The sequence below is a fragment of the Mustela putorius genome, unplaced genomic scaffold, assembly GCF_011764305.1.
Source record: "Mustela putorius furo isolate JIRA1106 unplaced genomic scaffold, ASM1176430v1.1 tig00000594_pilon_pilon_pilon, whole genome shotgun sequence".
Lineage (NCBI taxonomy): Eukaryota > Metazoa > Chordata > Mammalia > Carnivora > Mustelidae > Mustela > Mustela putorius.
In genome coordinates, this window is record NW_025421427.1 from 427,418 (window position 1) to 447,692 (window position 20,275).

The window sequence follows — 20,275 nt, forward strand, 5'->3', positions numbered from 1 at the left end:
ATAAGAAACCATCAAACAAGCTTGTTCACTCTTTCCAGTTATGTGTGTTTCTCCTGGAAGCCTCTGAAAGGTAACATGACTGGGTGTTAACTCAAGGAAGATTTTGATGAGAAATTCTAACAGGAGATGAAGCCAGACCATCGGAGAAGGGAGTTGAGTGTGGGTGTGTACACTTGAATGTAATTGTGTGTGTGTATGTGTGTGTGTGTGTGTGTAGTATATATATGTGTGAGCATATAACCCAGAACCATCACTGTCACTCAGCATCTCCCCCCTCGCTGCTGTTCCTGGAGCTCACTCCTTGCCTAAAACACCACGGGAAGAGATGACGTCACTCACATAGTCACCCAGTCCTCACCTGCTGCATCTCAGGTGCACGTGCACTTTCAATGGCAGCTACGGCTGTCAGGGAGAACTGTGTATAGCCGATACATAAGAGGGACCCAGGAATTCCATCACCCTGCATTTTTTACTACTAAACTCACCAAACCCGCTTAAGTTCACAGAAATCCTTGTTGGGACCAAATTCTTATTTCATCAAATTCATCAATTACCAAATTCTTATTACCTACGGATTTGTAGCTATGCTTCAGTTAATACATAGACTTCTTATACTTTTCATGGTTAATAGTAGTGGCATTTATATTTCCTCTTTTCTAAAATAATTCAAGAAAAATACAGAGGTGGCATAGTATATTTATCTAAATGACTGCCTCAGAGGCTGGAATGCCTGGGTCCAAGTTCAACTTTACCAGTGGACAAGTTAATTAATTTCTCTATATTTCACTCTTCTCATCTATAAATGTCAGTAATACCACCTGATTCATAGGTTGTTATATAAATTTACGAGTTAATATTTATGTAGTACCATATTATAAGAACAAAATTTTTATATACATATTAAATAAAAATAACTTTTAAAAGCACACGTATGTTATTATAACCACAACACAGCAGAATCGTGCCCCTGTTGGTTTAAGAGTGTCGATAATATTAATAAGGACAACAGGTAACTGAACATTCTGTATGGACCAGGAATTAAATGCACTATTTTCGTTCTGTCTTCACCACCGTCCTATACATCCTTGACATCCATTATCATATCATCAGTAAGAAAACGGAGATTGAGAATTTAGATTTCTTCTAGGGTTAGCTGTATAGTCCAGGTCCCCAAGACTCGCGCACACACACAAATACAGATTAAACTACAGTCGAAGATAAGGCTTGATTTTTAATCTATGAAGCGCATAAATTAAAATACACCCCAACTATTACTTACTAGCATGTTTAGTGAGTTTTAGGTAAAAGGCCTTTTCACACCCGCCAAGTACATCCCCTTTGGACCTCTCACCTTCCCGGCAGAAGCAAGTTTACAATACATCGTGCTGTTGGTCCTGGTTGACACTAGGTGGCGCTCCGAACCAACCAACGCTTATCTAGAGGCGGGTAAACTCCGATTTCTCCAGGCCTTTCTCTGAATAATTATTAACGTCTCATTATACACTTAACAGTTTTCTTTTCCCATCTGGTGAACAGAAATGACTCTCCCCATTGGCAGATGGTGATCCGGGGGTCCCTGGGAAGCCCTAAGGCTGCAGGAAGTCCACAGGCAGGAAGGAACGCGAGAGGAACAAAGAGAGCGACTGGACGCTTGTCTAAGTGGTGCAGAGAAATCACGCCGGATAATTCCTTCCTTTCACGAAGAACTCAGCAGCCCCTTAGAGAAGACCCGCACTGTGCTGGGTTCGGGGAATAAGAAAGGGAGGACAGGCTCTCCTCCCGATGATGGAAAGGTCTGCAGGAGGGGAAACCAGGGAAAAGGCCACTCCGGTTTGTTCAGAGACGTCAGAGGGGCCTGAAGGAGGGGAACAGTCGGTTTTCGCAGGGGGAGGAGGGTAAGCCTCGAATCTTGTAAGGGCAACTTTTTCAATACTAAATTCCTTCTTTTCCTTTTCAAAGTGCCATGACCACACAGAGAAGGAGGAAAGCCTTGGACAGAGATGAGCACTGGAACGGGCTCCTCTACTGCTGAGTAGGGAAAGACTTCTGAGATTCCTGGGTGAGTGTATCAGCTACGGCCATGACGATAGTCCTAACAAGAGTGATAATAAATGTATTAAGCACCGTGTATTGAAAGGGAAAGTGTAGGTTTATCAAGTCCCACGAAAGAGGCCCCTGAGATGCAGAACGTTAATTCATGGATTTCAAAACACCCGATTGCTAACGAGTAACTTTAAAGAGTTTTAGATAAAGAATTGACTATAAAGGTTATGTACTTAACCTTTGAAGTGTCCAGGGCTAGTCGAGTGGTTGAAGGATAACAGTGTAATACACAGGTTGGCTTGGGCCTCAACCCTTTCCTGCCCAGACGAGTTTTGGAGGCAGGATGCTGTTTGCACGACTGGACACCGGATGGCGCCCCACACTAACACGACCCGCGGCGGGACGGCGGCCTCTCGGGGTGCCTGGACAGTTACTGATCATTAACCTTGGGTTGACATTGTACTACCCAGATTTCAAATCTCCTTCATACAGTCCACTGACGGACAGAAATGATTATTACTTACAAGGGACGATGAGAGCCTTGAGAAGCAGTGAGACTGGAGTTTGGGCCCAGAACACTTGAGAAAGTAGGGAGGCCCGCTGCAAGGACCTCTGGGGTCCGTACTCGTCACTGAAGTACTCGTCAAGAAGCCCGCGCCGCTCGATCCACTCACTCCCCCACACAGTGACTAAGGAGGAGAACCCAGATGACTAGGCTCGCACTGCCTACAGTTTAGAATAAAGAAGAAAACACGAGGGAAGAGAAATGCGCAAGAGTGCAGAAGGGAGGCGCAGGGAGGGACAGGCCTGGAAATAATCTCGGAGAAGCCACCACACCTGTGTCTTCAACGGGAGCAGCAAATTAAGCATAACAAGCCCAGAGACCTGGAGAGACTGCACATGCTTTATCCTTAAAAAAAAAAAACTATTATTGTTTTACAGTGAGAAAACCACACAATAGGCAATCTGTAAGAGGGTATTGACCTGTCATCTGATAGGAAGTGACGTCCTCAGGTCAGCAATGTCATTGACAATATTATTGTTATGGTATTATATAAAAATATTATATATTTATACATATAAATATATATTATATATAAATTTATATATAATATATAAAATATTATGTATTTATATAAAATATTATTTTAGAATATATAATATGTAGTATTTATTATATAATATTATATTAGAATATATAATAGTATATTACATAATATATATTTTAGAATAAATCCTCCTCATCATCATGGCTTAGCCTGATTATATACCAGACACTATACTGAGGGCTTCATTGATCAATTTGCTTTTTACAAAATTTAATTCTTTAATTACAAAATTTAATTCTAAATACCATTTTATGAAATAGCTATTGCTATCAACTCTACAAATGAGAAAATTGAGACCTAGAGAGTTGAAGGGGCCTTGCAATATAACTTTGCCTTGAAGACTGATTATAATTCACGTGCCTTTAAAGCACACTCCAGTGCTCATCAGAAATGATACACGATAGAGAAGTTTACAAAAACTCGGATTATACCAAAGTGAACAAGTCTAGATTCGGCTGCTTTTCTCATCAGTCATGAAAAAAAGGTATGGACAGTTTCCATAGGAAGATATTAAATATGAAGGACACTTCCTCCCTCAAAGTTTCTAGGGCTGCCAAGGGAGCTGAAAGATAACAATTAACAGCACTAGTCACTGCGCTGACCGCCAACTCTTCTTAGCTGAACTAGACCTTTACACCGTGGTCTGTGGTTAGCTGCAGTGGCACTCTAAACCAAAATGTATTGCATACAGTTCATCCCTAATCTGCTGGGTAATTATTACCTTCCACTGGTGTCCATATCTGTTAATAACTGTAGGGGGTCGTTCATGTAAAGAATCGATTGGCGATTAGAAATTATTATCCACATTTAACAGGTGAACAGACTGGCGTTCAGACGGGCTCAACTGAGGCCATACAGTAGCACAAGAGAAATAGCAGTAAACAGTCGAGTAAAAGGCCGGGAGTAAGCAACCAGGTCTTTGGACGGAAGTTAGATAACGTTTGCACTAAGAGATGGAATTGTCATTCGAGCTTTACACCTTCACCTCTTCCCCTCCTGGTTACAGATGCAGCGAACTCCAGGGCCCTGCTCTTTGGTATATCTTTTCAATCTGACTATAAACTCCTTGACAAAGGGAGTTTGAAAATGCAATGAGATCATATATACAGGAGGTTCATACACGGTTCCTAGCAAATAGAGTTCATCCTACCATTATTACACTGCATTATTTGTTTTAAAGATTTTATTTATTTCTTTGAGAGAGGGAGAAAGCAAGAGCAGAGGGGAGGGCCAAGGGAGAGGGAGAAGCCGACTCACCGCTGAGCAGGGAGCCCGAGGCGGGACTCGATCCCAGGACCACATGATCGTGACCTGAGCTGAAGGCAGACGCTTAACCGACTGAGCCCCTCAGGCGCCCCAACACTGCATTATTTTTTTACTGAAAGGAACCAGCTTGCAGTTAACCACGCTGCTGGACACACGTCAGTCTCTGCTCCTTCTCCAAGCCCCACTCTTTTACGGTAAAAGATTTTACAAAGAAGGCATAAACACTCAAAGATGAAGGGAATGGGAGACAAAGCAACCTAATGAGAGACGTCAATGGAATTTTGGAAGCTGGAGAGCAGATGGGTGAACGTCTTGCCAGACCAGAGAAAGCTGCACTCAGCACCGGCAAGGGGACAAAACCAATAAGAAACATAAATTCCCCACCGCAGAAGCCAAAAAGATGTAAGTCTCTGAGACACCAGGTGTCTCTGAGGTCAGGGTTGTGAGCGGGACTGGAAATGGATAGATTGGTTAGAGACCTGTGGAAGAGGCACCCTGATGACCAGATTACTGTTCCACGCTAACAGACCGGCCCGGCAGGAGACCGAGGGTTCTCCTTGGGTGATACTCACTCAGGGGGACTCTGGACTCAGATGTCTCAGTCATAGACTATGAGGGTGCAGCAGCAAACTGAAAATAGGGTTTGGAAAGAGAATCTGCATACTCAGATTCTCCCAGCTCCTTCCCATTTTGTCTCCTAGAACACAAATACCCAAGCTTGTGTCTTTGTCTTGTGATCAGGTTTTCTTACCTCAACCAATCTTTTGTTGAGTGTCTACGGAATGTGTAAAGCATGAGCCAGGTACTCTAAATGGTTTAGCTTATAATAGTTTGTTGCTATCACCAAGTACCACAGACTGGGAGCTCTTGTATTGTCCCACATTCTGGAGGCTAGATATCTAAAACAAGTGTGTAGAGAGGGTTGGTTCATTCCGAGGGCTGAGAAAGAAAATCTGCGGCAGGTCTCCTTTCTGGGAACTTCAGGCATTCCTAGACTTGTAGATGACTGTCTTCTTCCCTCTATGCATGGGTATGGTCCACATTTCCTGTTTTATAAGGACACCAGTCATAATGGTTTAGGGCTCACTCTAATGACCTCATTTTAACCCGAGGACCTCCATGAAGACCCTATCTCTGCCAATTTCTGTTTTTAATTTAGGTATTTAGACCATCTACATTTAAGATGATTTTTGACATGTGAGGGTTTAGGTCTGTTATGTTATTCTTTGTTTTCTCTGTTTTTCCTGTTTTTCTTTTCTTTTCTTTCTGTAAGTTATTTGAACAGGTTCTTCAAATTCCATCCCTTTTGGAAAATGGATTTATTTATAATATTTTTTTAGTTCATTGCTTTGTACAATTTTGTCAGTGGTTACTCTCAGGTCTTACAATGTATATGACTTTTCATAGTCTATTAGGATCAGGTTTTATGACCACAAGTTAATCGTGGACACATCATTTTTATCCTCTCTATTTAAAAATATTGTCTTGAATATCAAACTGTTACAATTTTTGTATCAGTTGCCACATATGATTTAGAAAACTCATGAGAAAGGCAATCTAATGTTTGCCTATATGTTTGCCCATATTTCTGGTCTTGCCATTGTAGTTCTTTCTTCTTGGTACTCTAAGATGCCTTCTCTTATTACTTCTTTTCTGTTTTAAGAAACTTCTCTACTCATTCTTTAAAGATAGGTCTGTTAGTAAAAAAATTCTTTCTGCTTTCCTGCATTTGAGAATGTCTTTATCTCCCCTTCATTCCTGAAGGTAGTTTTACCTAAAGGATATAGAATTTGCAGTTAACAATTATTTTCTTTCACTGCCCCAGAAGCATGTGCCCTTTCCTTCTGGCCCGTTTCTTCAGAGGAACAATGCACTGTCCCCCAAGTTGTTGTCCCTACATAGCTTGTTTCTTTCTCGATGCTTTTTATTAAAAGTTTTTTTTTAAATTGTATTTATTTATTGACAGACAGAGATCACAAGTAGGCAGAGAGGCAGGCAGAGAGAGAGAGGGGGGAAGCAGACTCCCTGCTGAGCAGAGAGCCAGATGGGGGACTTGATCCCAGCACCTTGGGATCATGACCTGAGCCGAAGGCAGAGGCTTTACCCACTGAGACACCCAGGTGCCCCTCTTTCTCGATGCTTTCAAGATTTTTTAATCTGTCTTTAGTTTCTAGAATTTTAATTACAAAGTGATTGGCAGGAGTTTCTTTGATTATATTTTACTTGGGGTTTATGCAATTTGTGTCTTTTCACCAAAGCTTGAAATTTTCAGACAATATTTCTTGAAACACTCTGTCAGCCCTGCACTCTTTCTCTTGTCCTGGGAGCTGATGATATGAATGTTAGGTCATGTGTGTAGAGCTACTCCAAGTGGCAAAAGTAAACATGTTCGTTAACAGACCCAAAGATACAGTCTCTCTAGGGCATATGAAAATAAAAAGCAAAAGCATATGAACTTACAGAATGCTTAAGAAGTGTCTCAGTGTTTTATATACTTAGAAATGTATACAAGAGGGGGAGCCTGGGTGGCTCAGTCAGTTAAGTATCTGCCGTTGGCTCTGGTTATGATCCCAGGGTCCTGGGATCGAGTCCCCCAGCAGGCTTCCCACTCAGTGGGGACTCTGTTTCTCTCTAGTCCCCCTGTTCCTGCCCTCAATCTTTCTCTCTCTTTTTTATTTTTCCCCAGTTTATTTATTTATTTATTTATTTGAGAGAACATGAGCAGGGGGGAAGGGGCGGAAGGGGAGGGAGAAGCAGGCTCTCCTGCTGAGCAAGGAGCCCAACGCAGGGCTTGATCTCAGGACCGTGAGATCATAACCCGAGCTGAAGGCAGATGCTTTAACCCACTGAGTCATCCAGGCGCACCCCTCTTCCTTTTTCTCACATGTGCTCACATGCTCTCTCTCTCTTTCAAATAAATAAATAAAATCTTTCAAAAAAAGAAATGCATCAAAGTGTCTATCTAAGGATCTTCCATCAATTAATAGAACATTGGTGCAAAGTTAATGAAAGATCCACACTGAGCGTGTGGGGGGAAGCAGCTACTCCTTCCTTTTGTATACCTGTTCAAGAGTTTTCAGTTGTCTGCCCTGTCCTTGTTTTCCATGACCCCTGTTGAATGTGAGTGTATTTTTTTTAAGACTATGAGGATTTCAGGAATATAGGTACTGGGTTACGGCGGAAGCAACTGTGTAGCTCTGTGCCGGTTACTCTGCAAAGCGTCAGGATTATCAAGAAGCAGGGGCGCCTGGGTGGCTCAGTGGGTTAAGCCTCTGCCTTCAGCTCAGGTCATGATTTCAGGGTCCGATGATGGAGCCCTGCATCAGGCTCTCTGCTCAGCGGGGAGCCTGCTTCCTCCTCTTTCCCTCCCTGCCTCTCTGATTACTTGTAATCCCTGTCTATCAAATAAATAAATAAAATCTTAAGAAAAAAAAAAAAAGAAGCACAGAGAGGGTCTCGGTCAGTGACAAATCTAGTGAGAGAGGTAGTATATTAACATATATGCATAAGTCCATGCAATGTCTTCTGGTATTCACAAGCTCCGGGGGCACCGGGAATAGAGACAACCAGAGAAGTCTTCCCAAGTTCCCAAGTGGGTTTCAGTTGGCTTCACGGTCTGCTGTTGGACATTCATTCACTGGCTCATTTATTTACTCAATCCACACATAGTTATGGAATACTTCCACTAGGCAACAGTGCTGAACGATGTAGAACAAGGTCACTGTGTAGCAGGAGTTCAAAGGAAAGAGGAGAGAGAGGAACAATCATTCTTGGCCTAGAATGTGACCATTCCTGTGGATGGAGCACGAAGGGGCAGGAAGGAGGGAGAGAAGTCAGGGGAGCAAGCAGATGGAGGGCGCCTAAATGGGCCCAAGACACATTTCCCTGCGTGAATGTATACACGAAGATAGGAAAACAAGCTTTCCTAACACATCCTGGCGTTCCTAGGAATTGATCGTCGGTTTAGACTGCCCGTTTCAGAGGAAGACGAAGAAATGGTCAGGAACCAGAGGAAATGAAATGCAGTTTCTGTTGAACCTGGCCTGGTACCTCTCTGATTCTACTGAAGTCATTTAAGGCAAGAAGTTATTCATTTCTGTGAGTTCCCAGAGTTGTTCACCTCAGTGAACTTGGGCAAGGCCCTAAGTCCTTCTTTGCAAATAGAGGTTATATATCTATTAAAGATTTTACTCACTTACCTGTTACATGTAATGGTTAAATGTAAACGGTCTGAATACCTAAATTAATACCTAAATTATTTGAGAGAGGGAGCGAGGAGAGGGGCAGGCAGAAGGGCGAGGGACAAGCAGACTCCGCGCTGCGGACGGAGCCAGACCCGGGGCTCGATCTCATGACCTTGAGAGCAAGACCTGAGCCAAAATCAAGAGTTGGAGGCTTAACCAATTGAGCCACCCAGGCACCCCAGAACAATATATTCTTAAGAAGATGTTGAGAGTAAGTTTCTCCTGTATAGACAGCTCAGCGTGACCCTTCGTACAGGCCTGGCATTCTGCAAGTTGCATTTCCCTTTCCTTTCTCTCCTGGGTTAATCAGGACTTGGACACTTTGAAATCACTGTTCTGGGGGTTAATTCTGAAAATGGGTTGGCAGGGCTGACTCCTTCTGAGCAAGGCAAGAGAAAAACCTGTTCCAGGTCCCTCTCCTCGCATGTAGGCTGCTCTCAGTTACCCTCCTGTCTTCACATCCCTCCTCCGTGAACTTCTCTGGGTCAAAATCAGTTCTGTCAGATTAGGTCCCATCCTAATGGCCTTTTCTTAGTTTGATCATTTGCAAAAACTTGATGTTCAAATGAAGTTACGTACAAGTACTTGGAGTTGGGACTTCAACCATTTTAGTGGAGGACACATTTCAACCCCTAACATCTGACCATCCACAAGGGTTTCCGGAGACTGGAGGGGCTGAGGCCAGCTTACAGGTGGTTACTGGTCTCGTGGAGCAAGCTAATACTTCAGAAGGGAAGGCCCAGGGACCATCTACCTCCTACTCCCGTTCCACAGGACTGCCTTCAATATATAAGACCCACCATAAGACCACTCGGCAGGAAGCATTGGTGCAGTGCCCAGCCTATGTCTCTTCCTCTGCCACCACGCTGATACCTGTTCTCCCTAAGGGGTCGGGGAGGCCTGCACTCAGACCACAAAGGGTACCAGTGCAGCAAGAATGGAACCAGTCAGCGCTGGGTGAATGTCCCTTGGGGAGAAGCAGCCACCTACCCCTGCCATACTGAACACTGAGACCTGGAGAGGGCCACCATTAGCACATGAGGAAGGAGCTAGGCTGTTGGTAGACCTGGGTGGGTCTGGCATATCCCTGGAAGCAGATGGCTGGGACAAAGGACGAAATCTTACATTCTGAGGAGGGGCGAAAAGAAACCAGGAACCTCAAACAGAGCTTTCATCAGACTCCATGAACACCACTGCTCAGATGCCCATGTTAGCAAGCATTCCAGCCATGGCACCATTGGAGTTCTTTGGAAAAAGCTATTCTAATCAGGTAAGCAAGCTAAGAAGCAGCACAGTGGGGCCTGCTGTCAATCTCTGCATGGCCGGCGGCTGGCACCCCAGACCAGACAGCATTTATTGTCTCCAGTGTCCCTCCGTGCAGTGAGAGCTAACTAGACGAGTCAGAAGTCAAGCGTTTTGTGTGAGTAGAAGAGGAAACACACAGGATAGAAAATATGATGTAGAAGAACTGGTTTTTTCCCCCCTACACACGAAGGAAGATCTGAGATGTTACTTTTACACACATGAAAAAGAATGAAGTTGGACCTCAACCTCATACCACATCCAAAAAATTAACTCAAAATGAATCAAAGACATAAATGTAAAAACTAAAACTACAAATACTTAGAAGAAACCGTAGGTATAAATCTTTGTGACCTTGGATTTAGCAATGATCTCTCAGTTATGACACCCAAAGTACAAGTAACCAAAGAAAAAATACGTAAGTTGCACTTCACCAACGTTAACAGTGTCTGTGCCACGAGGCACACCATCAAGACAGTAAAAAGATCACACACTGAATTGGAATTCCCAAATTGTATATCTGGTACTGGCCTTACATCTAGAATACATAAAGGACATTTATGACTCAATGAGAAAAAGCAAATAACCCAGATTTTAAAATGACAAAGGATCTGAACAGACGTTTCTCCAAAGAAGGTTCCTAGATGGCCAATATTCAGGTAAAAAAAAAAGATGTTCAGTATCACCAGTCATCAGGGAAAGGCAAATCCAAAGCGCAATGAGGCATTCCTTCTCACCGACTGGGATGACTAGCATTATGAAGATGAACCATAAGAAGTGCTGGCAAAGGTATGGAGAAATCGGGACTGTCATTCACTGCTGATGAGAGCACGAAATGGTGTATCCACTTTGGAAGACGGTCTGGCGGTTCCTCAAAAGGTTAATTAAACATAGAGTCATCATAGGACCCAGCAATTCCACCCCTAGGTCCATACCCAAAAGAAAAGAAAATGTAAGTCCACACAAAAATGGGTACACACATGTTCAGAGCAGCATTCTTCTTAATAGACACAAAGTTGAAATAACCTAGTTTCCATCAATTGATGAAGGGAGAAATAAAATGGGGTGTGATGGAATATTATTCATCTGTGAAAAAGAAACATGAAAATATTACGCTAAATGAAAGAAGCCAGTCATGAAGAATCACATAGTCTAGGATTCCATGTGTCTAAAATGTTCAGAAGAGGTCAATCTATTGAGACAGAAAGTAGATTAGTGAAGCCTGCAGTGGGGTGGGAGGCATTGCCTAGTGCTGTCTAAAAGGCACAAAGTTTCTTTGTGGGGAGAATGAAAAACGTTCTAGAACTGTGTTAATAATCACATGCCTTTGTAAAAATGTGAAAATTCACTGAATTTTACACCTTAAGTGGAGGAATTGTACGGGATGTGAATTAAATTTCAATAATCAAGCTGATACCAAGAAAAAATATATTACAATCATTCAACCCCAATGGATTCATCCACTGTATTCATCATTTTTCCGGTTGCATTTCATATCCCCCTGCAGTTAGGCCCCAGTTTTCAAGTCTGATTTCTTTTTCTTAGGTGGCCAAAATTGGCATGCATGCTTAAAAAGGTATTGCTCACTGGATTTATTAGGTATTTAAAGGTTTTTAGGAAAATCAGATGTATTAAATTTGGTAATATGTTTTGAAATATCTAAAGCAGTAGTTCCCAAACTTTGGGTGTGTGGGGTGGGGGTGGAGGAGGGGTTAAAATTCCAATCCCCAAGTAACACCGCAGGCACAGTAGCTGAAGTAAAAACAGGGCATCAATAAGTTTAATGATTTTCTAGGTGATCTCAATGTGTTGTAAAGTTTGTGAAATCTAACTATTAAATTGGGAAAGATGTTTCACTAGGTTCTAATTTATTAGACTTACGATTTCATTGTTTGTAATGTGGGAATAAAATGGAAATTTTACACAAAAACCGTATTTTTAAGTTGAATAAACAGGATTGGCAAGATGAACTTAAGATAAAAATGCTGAAAATGTATCGCTGAATTTTTAAATTCCTATTTAAGTATCGGATATCAGAAATAAGGCTGTTTCGGTCGAAACACTGGTAAGCATACTCTCCCCCAACAGCAACGTCCCTGAAGGCCTGGAAACCCCCCAGGGACAGCTGGGTCACAGTGTTTCACAAGCCGGTGCCCTGGGCCGCAGCAGAGTTCAAGTTCAGGAGCCGCGTTTCTTCTCAGCCGCGGCCCCGGAAAAGGATCGCACCGGCCAGGAAGTTTTGTCTGGTATCCCCGCAGCCCGGGCAGCGACTCCAGGGTGACTTGCTGGCCATGCCCGCGTCGCCGCCGCTCGGAGGCGGGTGAAGCTCCGGGACGCGCGGAGCCGGGGAGACGCACGGTCGCCGCGCCGAGATGGGCTCCGGAGCGCGGCGCGCGCTGCTCCTGCTGCTGCTGCTGCGGACCGTGGCCGAGCCCGGGCCGCCGCCGCGTGAGTCCGGGCCGCGGGGGGACGAGATCGAAACCAGCTTTGCTGAGCGCCGGGGGTCGCCGAGTGCGGGGGCACGGCTCGGCCCCAGCGCAGCCTGTCCCCGACTCTCCCGGGAGGGGCTCCACCGCCGGGTGCGGCCGGGTTTGCGGGTCCCTCGCCCGGGACCTGTGCGGCCCCCACCTCCGTCGCAGCTCCCCAGGGTGGCGCTCGGAGCCTCCCGTCCCCTCCGCCGACTGCGACGTTTTTAACTACTTCTAACTCCAAATCTGCGCGTTTCTCATCCAGGCTGAGCTGGGATCCCCGGGTCCTTCCGAGCTGGGTGCTGTTGCTCTGCTTTGGGCCATGTCGTGTTTTTCCCCGGTGGTCCCCAAACAGGAAGTTCTCCGCAGAGACGACGTGTTGACACTCAGGGCTGGCAGAGGGCAGCAGGCCTGGGCTGAGCGACCCCCCACGCACAGCGTCCAGCCTCGCAGACGCGTGGGGGCCCGTGAGCTCGCGGAGGCCGGGCTTCCCCCCCACCCCTCTACACTCCCCGTTCCAACTCGGGGTGGAGAGAGGCCCCCGAGACAGATCTGACCCGAACCTTACTGACTCTTGGCGGTTATTCCTTTGCCTGGAATAAATAACGTATCTGCGATTTCTGGACTCTTGAACTGAAGGGAACAGTTCGCATTTTCAGCCGCGGGCGGGGGGTGGGGATTGATTTGCAAAGTTCATCGTAGTATGTGTGACTGACAGGCTTTTACTAAAGGATGCCAACGTGAGGATAACTGACATCGAACTAGGTTTTAAATCCCCTTCCTCTCTATGATCAGATTTGACTCCACTAAGCATTTGGGAAGTAGGAGCGAGTCGGAGGGTGATTTTACTGGCGTAAAATTCCTCAGGCTCAGTTCCTTCCCCAGGTTAGAAAGAACTTAAGCCGTCTGGTTCTCTGATGCAAAATGAAGAGCTATCACTGTTCCTAATCTCAGCTGAAGGGGACTCTCCACACACCTGTTTACACAGTCTCAGAACAACACTTGGAGGGCAGGTCAGATGTGTGCCCACGTTTTACAGACATCAAGAATGAGGCATGACCTGCTCGTGGGTAATTTTGTTCCAAGTCACCCAGGGCTCTTGAAGCAGCACCTGCATCTCCATAGCTGTGATTCTTACATGTCACACCGCAGTAGAGGCTGAATACTAAATTTGATGTGGAACAGAAATATTCATTGTTCACACTTATAAAGGGAGTAATGGAGCGTGAATTGCCCTGTTCTAGACCCGGGGAGGTAGCGGAGCCAAGCCCCTGCCCTCTGGTATTTTGCATTTTAGAGGCAAGATGACAATAAACTAACAAACCATAGGACACAGAGCCCCAGGTAGCAGCAGGAAACTGTGAAGATGGATGAGGATGGGACGCTGGGGCAGGCTCCTCTCAGGCTGAAGGAAGTAGGGGTGAGCCTTCTAGAAGCTTCCCAGTTGAGCTGAGTGTACACAGCAGGTTGAGTTGAAGCAGAGACTGCAACCTTAGGGAAACTGACACTTTTCTGTTGTGGGGACTGTTCTGTGCATCACAGGATGTCCTTTACTCACTGGATGTTAGTAGCATCCCCCCAGTTCTGACAGCCAGAAGTGTCTCCAGACATTAATGAGGGAGTCACAGTGTCCCAATTAGGAGTGGCTGGGATGCAGAAGAAGCAGCGACCAGAGATGGAGATTCGCCGGGGGCTCAGCCCCTGGCCACAGGCAAGGTGTCCTCGGACCTCACCGCTGCCGTGTGGGTTCTAGCCGAGGAGGGACATGATCCACCATAGGTCTGGCCGCTCTGTGGGAGGCAGGGGTGAAGGAAGTCACAGAGCTCGGGAGCAGCAAGGGAGCTGTTGCTGGGATGCAGGGGGAGATGGCAGCCAGGCCTGGGGCTAGCCGAGGAGGCCATGAGCAGCAGGTGCTTTCTGGATGTCTTTAGAAGGAAGCTGCCGAAAGATCTGGCACTGTGTGAGAGAAAGAGAAAAGTCAAAGGCGACTCTGTGATTTAAAATTATTTTAGATGTATCATTGGCCTGAGCTGTGGGGTGATAGGTGATGCCATTTCTGAGATGGTGAAGGCAGAAGAGCGAGCAGCTTGGGGGAAATCAAGAGTTAGACTTAAGTTGGATTTTTCCAATTAGTTATCCAACCGGTGGTGTCCTGTTGGCAGTTGCGTGTAAGAATCTGGAGTTCAGGGCCAGAGATAAACAGCAAGGAGTTATCATCGATTCATCTAACAAGGATGTACCGAGCCCCGAGTACATGCCAGGCACTGTTCTAGGTATTAGACATTCATCCCAGAGTCCCTCTTTCCACAGCGGAAGGAAGGGAAACTCTTTCTTGCTCTTCTGGGTCTTCTTCCTTTTGCTCTGAAAGTATCCTAGTGACACATCAGCATATCTGCCAGCATTTCACAGCAAACACTTAACACAGGAAAGAATTTAGAGATGGGAATTATGAAAAAACAAACAAACAAACAACAACCCAGCAGTGAATTCCTCTGCACGTGGATCTAATTCCCCGTGAGCACCCAGAGCTTGGCTGCCCCAGCTAGAGAACCTTTGGGATCTTAGAGAGTTGGTGGGCTGCAGGGGAGATTGCCCTAAATGTGGGAATGGGGCAGAGGCTGGGAGCTCCAAGAGGGTGGTGGCAGCCCCCACCCCACCGCCGGGGAAGAGAGAGCACCCAGGCTGTGGGGGGGGGGGGGGCGGAGAGGCCCTGCAGCTCACGAGTGGTGGGTGGGCCCAGAAGGAGCAGAGATGCGGCCCTGCTGCCTCCCAGCCCCTTTCGCAGCCCACAGAGATGTCCTCTTGCCTTCTCCCCAGGATCCCACTCTCTGCGCTACCTCTTCATGGGCGCCTCAGTGCCGGATCTCGGGCTGCCCCTGTTTGAGGCCTTGGGCTACGTGGACGACCAGCTGTTCGTGTCCTACAGTCACGAGAGTCGCCGTGCAGAGCCCCGTGCCCAGTGGGTCCAGGGTGGGGCCACTAGCCAGCTGTGGCTGCAGCTGAGTCAGAGCCTGAAAGGCTGGGATCACATGTTCATTGTGGACTTCTGGACTATCATGGACAATCACAACCACAGCAAGGGTACATGGAGAGGGAGCTCGCCTTTCCCAGGGGGGCAGAGCGCTTCTCTACCTCAAAGATGCATCTGGGGGAAGCAAGCAGGGAGTCTGAGGTCCCGCGGGAGGAGGGGAGGAGTCTGAGGTCCTAGGCTCCCTGGGGGTGACGAGACAAGGAGTTTCTCCTTTGATTTCAGTAACGAAGCTCGAGGTGCTGTCCGAGTCCCACACCCTGCAAGTGATCCTGGGCTGTGAGGTACAAGAGGACAACAGCACCAGGGGGTTCTGGAAGTATGGGTACGACGGGCAGAACCATCTGGAATTCTGCCCTGAGACGCTGGACTGGAGAGCAGCAGAGCCTAAGGCCCAGGCCACCAAGCTGGAATGGGAAGTGAACAAGATTCGGGCCAAACAGAACAGGGCCTTCCTGGAGAGGGACTGCCCCAAGCAGCTGCAACGCTTGCTGGAGCTGGGGAGAGGGGTCCTGGACCGGCGAGGTATGATGGGGGCGCCTGGCTGCCCCTGGACTGTCCGGATGCCGCAGAGGGGAACACAGGGCGAGGTCTGGGGCTGGGCTTTCCCAGGTGGCCAGGGTCACATGACTCTCGGGGCCAAGAGCTCTGAGGTCTGAGGGCTCCGCCTTAGAACTGAGATGTAGGGCACCGCTGAGGGTCAGGGTTTTAGGGGTCTTTTCTCCCTACACATGGCCGAAGAAGAAGTATCTGTGATCTCTTGATTTCCCCGAGAACACGGTGTATATTTACACGTTTTAGGAATTTCAGAGATGTCAATTACTGCATGAAAGCCCAGCCAAGAAATTAGCAAAGGAGGCAACCAGTCAGAGTAGCAGAATCGTTGGGAGGTTAAACGTTACTCTTACAGAGCAAGCAACAACAGAGAGTCCCTGATGGCTGCCCATCTTGGAGGCCCCTTCTTACAAGAACCCTTACCGGGTTGAGCCAGGGAGAATTTGCCAGTAGGGCTCATTCGATCACGTCTGCACACTGTGGAATTTTATCCGATTCCACTTACTCTATTGACAAAGGACAGAAGTCGCGCGCTGCAGGTAAGTGTGTTTATACATGGGCAGGAGAATGGCCTTGACTGTCCACCATGCAGCTCCCCATCACAGCTGACACTCCTGTGACATGATTTAGGACACAAAACGGTGACTGTCCTGCAGCTGTGTCAGGACATGATTAACTTCCTCCTCCAACCCGTGGAGAAAGGGAAGTGAAAGTTCCAGTCTTCCTGGCAAGGGTAGAAAGCTCCCCTCTCCAGATCCTTCCTCCTTCCTGTGCAGTGCCCCCTCTGGTGAAGGTGACTCAGCGCGTGGCCTCCGCTGTGAGCACCCTGCGGTGTCAGGCCCTGAACTTCTACCCCCAGAACATCACCATGAAGTGGCTGAAGGACGGGCAGCCACTGGATGCCACGGACGTGGAGCCGAAGGATGTGCTGCCCAACGGGGATGGGACCTACCAGGGCTGGGCGGCGTTGGCCGTGGCCCCTGGGGAAGAACAGAGATACACCTGCCAAGTGGAGCACCCCGGCCTGGATCAGCCCCTCACTGCCGCCTGGGGTACAGGCGAGGGGGGTGGGGCAAGTCCGTTGTGGGGGGAAGCAGAAGGCTCAGCCTGGCAGTGAGGGTTGGGGCTGAGCTGGGCTGGGGCCGGAGTGCCAGCCTTCCCTTGCTTTTGCCTTTTTAGAGGCCCCGATGTCTGGCACCCTGGTCATTGGAGTCATCAGTGGGATCGCTGTCTGCATCATCCTCCTTTTTATTGGAATTCTGTTCAGAATCTTAAGGAAAAGACAGGCTTCAAGTGAGTAAGAGGAAGGAGGACATCTCTCAGTTCCTCTGACCTGGGGACACACTAACTCATCAGGAAGCAGGGCTGAGGCAGGGCAGAGGGGCTTTGATATCCGTCCAAGAGAAGCCTGGTCCTCTTTTTCGCTTTGGGAACATGTGCACGGTCCCGGGAGCAGGAATTCATGGTTTTCCTTGGAACGAAAGCTCCAAGTTCAACAAACTTCTCTGTAGAACCTACTATGTTGCAAGCTGCTATTTAAAACAGTGCGTGGGCTTGAACGTTGAGTTCATCACTATTGCTGTTCTCGAACCCACATCCAGAAAGGAATGAAATCTAGCACAAGTTAAGACAGTGAAAGGAGAGCCCCTGAGGTCCTTAGACAGATATGAATTAGAGGGACAGACGGAAGCCAGCCGTGCAGAGCTCTGGGGGCCTCAAGGATGCTAGCCAGTGAGCCCAGGGAAGTCAGTGCAGGAACAGTGGGTGGCGACAGACTCTTGGCAGTTGGAGAACGAGCGTCAGGAGGTGAGACGGAACACAAGGAGGCCCAGTTAGAAAGCGGTAAGCAACTCCAGGGGAGAGATGATGATGTGAACCCTGGGAGGCCTCCAGGCAGGGGGTGGTCCCAGTTGAGGTGAATGGATGAGGGGGGTGAGGGCCAGGGACACGCGGCGCACGGTGCTTGGGTCTGAGATGCACTTTCCTGTCTCTTTTCTCTGCAGGAGAAGCCATGGGGGACTATGTCTTGGCCGAATGTAAATGACTTGGACAGCCTGCGACGCCTTGTGGGGAGGAGATGTGGAGACTCAAAGAGAGGGCACCGCTGTGGCCCTCTTGGTGTTCCAGAGCAGGACTGGACTGAATGAATGGGAACTGCACCAGGAAATCTCTGCTTGCGTCCTGCCTTCTTCATTTTTGGAAAGTTCCTCCCATTTCAGTTTTTGAGTTCCCGAGTGCCAAAGAGCCCCAGCGCTGGCCGCGGGACAGAACAGGCTCCCTTGAACCACCAGCTGCTTCTAGAGCCTGCCTTCACTTCTGCATCACTTCCAACTCCACGTGCCCAAGTCATCTCATCTCCTACCTCTGGAATAGCGCTCCTGAAATCTGGGGGGCACACGGTTCCTTTCAACATCTGAGAAAAACAATGAACTTTCTCCTTGGGACATAACACTCTCATGCCCTTACCAGAATTTTGCACATACATTCAGGCATTTCCTAGGCCCATCCGAGTTTCCTTTTGGTCCCTTCTCTCTCTGTTGTCCAGTAATTCACCTGTCACCGAGCCCTCTGGTCTCTTCCATCAGAGGGTGAAGTGGGTCAGTGTACAGCGGCAAAGGCCGTGCACTGCACAACCCAAGGAGGCACCTTTCCCAGAAGAGCCATTGTGGATGCCTCTGTTTATTTATGATAGTTTTCCAGAAAGGGGGTGGAAAATGTCTTGAAAGGGGTATCTTTTTCTATTTGGTAGCAAGTTGTCACAGATTCACACAAACTCATGATTTACATTAATGCATTCATAGCGCCTCTCTGGTGTGCCAGGCTTGACGTAATGCAGTCATTTCCTACCCTGGTCTCTACTATTGAAAGGACAATGAAAATGATCCTAAGAATGATAACGGTAGTGATAAGGGGGCTGACACATATATATTTTTTTAAAAAGGCATTTTACTTGCTACCAGACAGTTCTGAGCACCCACTTACCGTATAATTCTCACAATAATGCTCTGATGTAAGTACTGTTATCCTCGTCCTTTCTTTAGGTGAACAAAATGAGGTAAACAGTAGCTCACAGCCTGCCAAGGCTAGAGACAGGTCTGTAGCTCGGTCAGTCTGACTCTGACCCATCTCACACGCCTGCGCAATGTTTTAGCTGTGCCAAGAAATGGAGAAGGGAGGGGCACGGCTCTTCCGTGGCCCCAGTGTCTTTATTTTGCCCGAGCTTGACCAAAACGAAGGGAAATAGTAGAAAATAATCTTCACCATTTCCTTTCAAAGTCTCTGGGCAAAGAAGTCCAGCGTGTGGCTGGTTTCCTCTGCTGCCAGCCCGGGGCCGCTCTGTCCCGTGCGTCTCCGGCGCCCCCGGGTCACGACGGGGATCGGTGCTGTGCGTCTGCGGCTAAGCTGGACCGCACGGTGTTTTCGTTCCGCCTGCGCCTCCAGAGTCACAATCCTGCTGGCATTTCCCTCCAGGAACCAGAGTGACATCTCTCATATTAAAGAGGGCAAAACGGACGCCACAGTGTGGCCTGGGGGTACCCTGGCATATTCCTGGGGTTCCAGGAAGTCTGTCTCTCTTCCCCAATTGTGCACATTAAGAAAAGAAACTCATCTCACCAAGCTGCTCAGGAATTACTCCGTTCTGGGAAAGTAATTCATCTGACGGTGTTCAAAAGAAAGTGACATGATGCCCAGATGGCGCGGGTCTCCTTTCTGCTGCTATGTACATTCGGCGGCAAACAGTGCAACAGGCATTCTGTCTCTGCGGCAGGTGCCTCGAAAGTCCAAATATAGCTCAACGGTTCGGTAGGTATTGAATTTGTGCAAAAAGAGCTCAACTATTTTTTTTAAACTTTTCTTTTTTTCTGGTTACAGAAGTTAAGTGGATAAAAGTACATCTAATTTGTGCTTATTGTCAAAAAGTTGAAAATTAGTTCAATTGAAACTCTCATTCCAATTAGCTAGTGATAAACGATCTGTGTATCTCCTCTCAGTTTTGCTATATTAACACATAAGATCAACATATACACTTTAATAAACATACAATTCGTGTGTTGCAAACTGCATGATTTCTTTAGGGGGAGAAAAGCAGAAGAGAGAGAATCTTAAGCAGGCTCCACGCCCAGTGCAGAGCCCAGCTCAGGCTTCAATCTTACCACCCTGAGATCACAATCTCAGTGAAAACCCAGAGTCAGATGCTTAACTGACTGAGCCGCTCATTCTTTTTATAATGGAAGTTATAACCTCTATTTTCTTTCAGTG

The 20,275-nt window shown here is 47.2% G+C and overlaps 1 protein-coding gene across 2 annotated transcripts; it reads left to right on the top strand.

The window, feature by feature from the left end:
* The first annotated feature begins 1,517 nt into the window (after positions 1–1,517).
* On the top strand, positions 1,518–20,074 carry HFE (homeostatic iron regulator). Of its 2 annotated transcripts, XM_045082248.1 has the most exons (8): positions 1,518–1,793; positions 1,960–2,059; positions 12,053–12,412; positions 15,250–15,513; positions 15,686–15,985; positions 16,792–17,067; positions 17,195–17,308; positions 18,019–20,074. In XM_045082248.1, the coding sequence occupies exons 3-8, from the start codon at positions 12,337–12,339 to the stop codon at positions 18,057–18,059; spliced, it is 1,071 nt and encodes a 356-aa protein (XP_044938183.1). In that variant the 5' UTR covers positions 1,518–1,793; positions 1,960–2,059; positions 12,053–12,336; the 3' UTR covers positions 18,060–20,074. The 2 variants fall into 2 exon arrangements, with proteins under 2 accessions (XP_044938183.1, XP_004778830.2); XM_004778773.2 differs by lacking the exon at positions 1,518–1,793 and having other exon boundaries at positions 1,890–2,059.
* Positions 20,075–20,275: the final 201 nt, after the last annotated feature.

Bases quoted from the DNA above. Each gene is read 5' to 3' on its own strand.
- HFE (XM_045082248.1), top strand. From the start codon at position 12,337: ATGGGCTCCGGAGCGCGGCGCGCGCTGCTCCTGCTGCTGCTGCTGCGG. The intron at 17,068-17,194 runs GTACAGGCGAGG...TTGCCTTTTTAG, and splicing joins GCCCCTCACTGCCGCCTGGG to AGGCCCCGATGTCTGGCACC. The intron at 17,309-18,018 runs GTGAGTAAGAGG...TTTTCTCTGCAG, and splicing joins AAGGAAAAGACAGGCTTCAA to GAGAAGCCATGGGGGACTAT.